This window comes from Pseudonaja textilis, unplaced genomic scaffold, assembly GCF_049901715.1.
Source record: "Pseudonaja textilis isolate UNSWEBS1 unplaced genomic scaffold, rPseTex1.2 PTEXCTG226, whole genome shotgun sequence".
NCBI lineage: Eukaryota > Metazoa > Chordata > Lepidosauria > Squamata > Elapidae > Pseudonaja > Pseudonaja textilis.
Window position 1 is genome coordinate 17,712 of NW_028262539.1, and position 4,476 is coordinate 22,187.

Below are 4,476 nucleotides of genomic sequence, written 5' to 3' on the forward strand. Positions count from 1 at the left end.
GAGTCACTATAATTTATCAAATCCTAAAACCCAGATATTTTTATACTGCTTTTTAGTCATACAGTTGTTTCTAGGCGGAAATCATAAATATTTTTCTGGAAAGTTGGTAATGTTTAAATAACATAAAACTATATTTGCCTGAGAATTACTATAAATCTTGTATAATAGCAATTTATCAACCCTATTATATTAATGACAACATAGAAAAATTGATGACAACAACAAAAATTTTGAAAATCGGCTGCAATTAATTAACAAGCAATTTTAAAATCGGCTGCAATTAAGATCAATATATAGGATCATGACATAGAACAAAATTCCAAATACTCTTAACCTTGGGCAGAGATCAAGGGTGCCAATTGTCATTAGAAGACAGGCAACACTAGAGTTAAATGGCATTAACTTAGAAATGGCACCAAACTCCATAGCTCTGGGTGACCTTCCCCAGCAGTCTCTGGAGACAAGAGGCCACATTGGAGGCCAGCAGAAGTCAATTCCCTGGGTGCTGAATTCTCTTCCCCAGCATCACTTTCTGGACTTGCCCTGACTGGGAGGAAGGACCACAACCACAACAGAACAATGATAACAGGGGTGTATCTGTAATTTTTACTAACATGTTTTATTCCAGCCTCCCCTCTGCAGATGGAGCCCAGAAAAAGTTCAGGATCCCAAGAGGAGAAGTTGCTTCTTGCTGTAATTATGACTATCTGGGCCTTTGAGACCTGTGATGCTATATCTCCAGTTTTTGACTTTGATGCAGGCATTAGACTGAAGCCACATGCAAAGGATCTTGTATCAGAAAAGGATAAATTCCTTGGGTGAAGCTCTCTGGGACCAAGTTTTGGGACAGGTACAGGCTCTGCTCTTGATTGCACCTTTCTCTCCTTTGCAGATGAAACTGAGTGATTCTCTGCTTAGATCAGGAAAGCCACTGGCACTTCTCAGAGTCTTTGCATTTCTCCAACTGTTCCTGTTGTTTGTCTTAGAAACAGGAAGCGGATTGATTCATGCCACGAATGATGGACCTCCTGCTTCTGCTTCTGCTGCTGCTGGTGTCCCCATCAGTCTGTGGGAAGCTGAGAAGAAAATGCCCATTGAGTTTGGAGCACCAGGATGGGTTCAGTCCATGGAGCTTTTACAGGCCAGGAGACCATCTCATTGGTGTGGTCACATCTGAAACACATGTGTCGCCTATAATATTGCCCTTCAACAGCCCTCCTTCCATACCTTCTCCTTGGTAAGTCATGCAGGGTGATGGAGTTGCACTCCCTCCATGTGCAATTCTCACACTCTCCTTTTCTTCTTATGTCACTTATTTTGTACCTCAGGACCTGTCTAATTTCCTGAATGATTGTTATTTCCACGGTTTCCCTCTTTTGCCTTAATTTGTGGAAGAGAGTAAAAGTGACTGAAACAATTGTAGTTGCCTCTCTCATTTGCATAATTGATCATTCGATTTGGATCAATGTTGGCCTAAGGCTTAGTAGGTTTGTGAAGGATTATATATTTTAAAAACATTTGTTGTTGCTACTCAATATAATAACATGAATATTGTTTTTACAATAGGAAGAGATCTGCTCTAGCAAGTACCCTAAGATCAATTTTTCTTGTTCAAACGGTCAGCAAGAATTCCCAGCTCCTGCACAATCTCACCCTGGGCTACACCATCCATGACAACTATATGAGTCCTTTCCGCACTTCAGATGCCTTGCTGGACATTCTTTCCACTGGAGAATCCAATGTCCCCAACTACGGCTGTGGGAGGAAGGAGAACCTCCTGGCTCTGATTGATGAAGCTTCCAGGGCCATCTCCATCCAGATGTCAACATTAGGAGGCACCTACAAAGTCCCACAGGTTTGTGTGTGTTTTTCTCTATCTAAGGTGAGTGGGGTGGTGGGGATGAACAACAGATCCAATATCTTCATAGAATTCAAGAGGTGTTTTTCAGAATATTAGGGGACATATAAACTATATCTTAGCCTATTATGTTCATCTCCAAGTTGACCATTAAAGGCCTGAAGAGCCATAAGGTCCCTGTAGAGGATATTCTACTGAATATTCTACTGTTGAAAAACTATCCAGGTTTTGAGGTCCTCCATTAGCGTATTCATTTTCACATATCAATAATATCTGCCTTATCCAATTGGAATCAAGTTGGCAATAGTCCTGTCTATGTATAAAAAATTATTGAGATCACAGGATCTGAAGAGGATCTTTGGGGTGGATAAAAGGAGTTCAGCTCCTGCCCTCAGAGATACAGTAAGTTATGAATTTATAACATTTCTACTTTGTATAAATTCAGGGTTTATAATTATTGGTTTAAAATTAAAGCGAGTCCCAAAACAGGCAAAATTTCAATTAAAGGCTTATTGGATTGTACAACTGACAATTTGTGTTAGGAGTTGCGGTCTCTTAGTCTCTTGTACATCTGGAGAAGAAGCTGAAAAATTGTTCCACAAAGAATTTGGGATATAGAAGCTGAGAAAGAAGTTTCAGTACTCAGAAATAGCACATAAAACTGCCCTATATCTTAGATCCAAACATTGTATCTGACATCTGCTAATTTGAATCTAATAGTTGGAATTGTGGGGGTGACACAGAAATTCACCTTGCATTTTAATTGTTTTTTATTTAATATGATTTTGCATTCCATTTTTATAGACAATCTTGTTAAATATTTAACTGTCTTAAATATTTAATCCATGACTAGGGAACAAACTGTTCTGATATGTTCATCAGAACAAAATTGGGTTTGTCAATAACTAATATTTTGGAGTTGATCTGGACCACATTATAACACAGCATTCTTCATTACTTTTTCAGATCACTGCTGGAATTCCTTCAGAGGCTCTGAGTGATAAAAGGAGATTCCCCTTTTTCCACCAGATGCTCCCCAAAGAAGGATTCCAATACCCAGCAATCATCCAGCTGCTCCTCCATTTCAGATGGACCCTGATTGGCCTCTTTGCTTCAGACACAGAGAATGGAGAGAATTTCATGAGGACTTTCCCTCCGATGCTTGTCAGGAATGGAATTTGTGTGGTTATATCACAACGATTTTCAAAAACTGCACAAACAGCACCCCTCAGGGCGGCCCTTTCTAACTGGAGACAAATCAACGTCTTTGTTCACTTTATGGAATTTATTCCAATCTGGGAGAGAATTCTTCCTTTCCATGAAGCACTTATGCATTTGGCAGGAGCCATTGAAGGGAAAGTCTGGATCCTCACAAGTGTTGCAGGGTATATGATAAAGAAGGACATACATCTCAAATATATCCATAGTATTTGGAACTTTGGTTATCTGACTAAAATAAGACCAATGGATGCTGCCTTTGAACCTTATTTCTTTGTGGAAGATCAGTTTCAAGATCTTTATTTCCGCTGTTCCCTTTCCAAGCACGTCTTTTCTGTCAAAGGCCGCAGAAGATGCACCCAGAAAGCCCCACTGGAGACCCAGAAAAAAAGGAACATGAAACGGATAATAATTGACCGTCATTACTACAGTATCATTCAGAGTTTGGTCCAGGCCATGAATGCCGCTTATTCCTCCAGATCGAGTAGGGGAAGGAAGGAGGGAGAAAAGAGGTTGGGGGCTCTGAGGCTGCAGCCATGGCAGGTATGGGGGTCCCAATAGGGATCCATTCATCTGAGATCCTTTGGAGAAGGAACCCAAAGGAGAAGGGGAACATCTCAACCTTCTTGTGCTGCAAAAGATCGAGAGATTTGCACCATCTAATTGCTCCTGTCTGATGCCCCAGAATAACAGGGAGCAGATCTGGAGTTTCTCTCTAGCCTCTGTTGGAAGAAATCTCCTTCTGGGTTCGGTTCCAAGTGGGGAAGAAAGACGCTGGAAACATGGTGACTGCTTGGAAGATGGTTTAATGGTGGACAGGAGCCTATGCCTTGGTTGAGGAAAGAAGGGCTGAGATGCTGAGAGTGCAACTGTTTTATGCCCTCTGTTGGGATTTGAATTGGAGCTTGTATTCTGATTGGTTGTCAGACTCCCATGGGGCCATGCAGGGCCAACTCTGTAGGCTGTCCTGAGTCCCAGGCTTGGTTGAGCCTGCCTGGATGATGGTGATGGCTTTGGGCAATTCCTTTTGAGCTTTACCTGGAGTAGATCTTTGTTACGTAAAATAGAGTGGCCTAGGCCAGAGTAATGGTCCATTAGCAAGTGGGGGGAGGGGGCTGAGTTTCAGGCTCTCTGAGTTTCTACTTTTCTTTTTAGGGGAAATATATTCTCCCTTTTTAGTCTATCCTAAATATTTCATTTTCCTAGGAGAGGGGAGGGTTTTAACTCCCAACACCTCTTTCAGTCATTGGAAGAGTCTTGAATCCTCCCTTGTCCAACTGAGAGATGTTGCAAGTTGGAGAAGCTGCTCTCAATAATATCCTCCTTGTCTTCTCTCAAGACTCAGTTTCACGTTGCAGTCAAATATGATTTTGAGATTGTTTTCATAAACATGTATTTAT

The 4,476-nt window shown here is 41.3% G+C and overlaps 1 protein-coding gene across 1 annotated transcript; it reads left to right on the forward strand.

Annotated features, from left to right (window-relative positions):
- Positions 1–271: 271 nt before the first annotated feature.
- LOC148123823 (vomeronasal type-2 receptor 26-like) lies at positions 272–3,560 on the forward strand (the record flags this gene model as incomplete). The annotated part of the gene is made up of 4 exons (XM_087918708.1): positions 272–850; positions 987–1,237; positions 1,624–1,855; positions 2,825–3,560. Coding segments are annotated over exons 2-4 (1,198 nt in total), but the record flags the coding sequence as incomplete, so codon positions are not given.
- Positions 3,561–4,476: the final 916 nt, after the last annotated feature.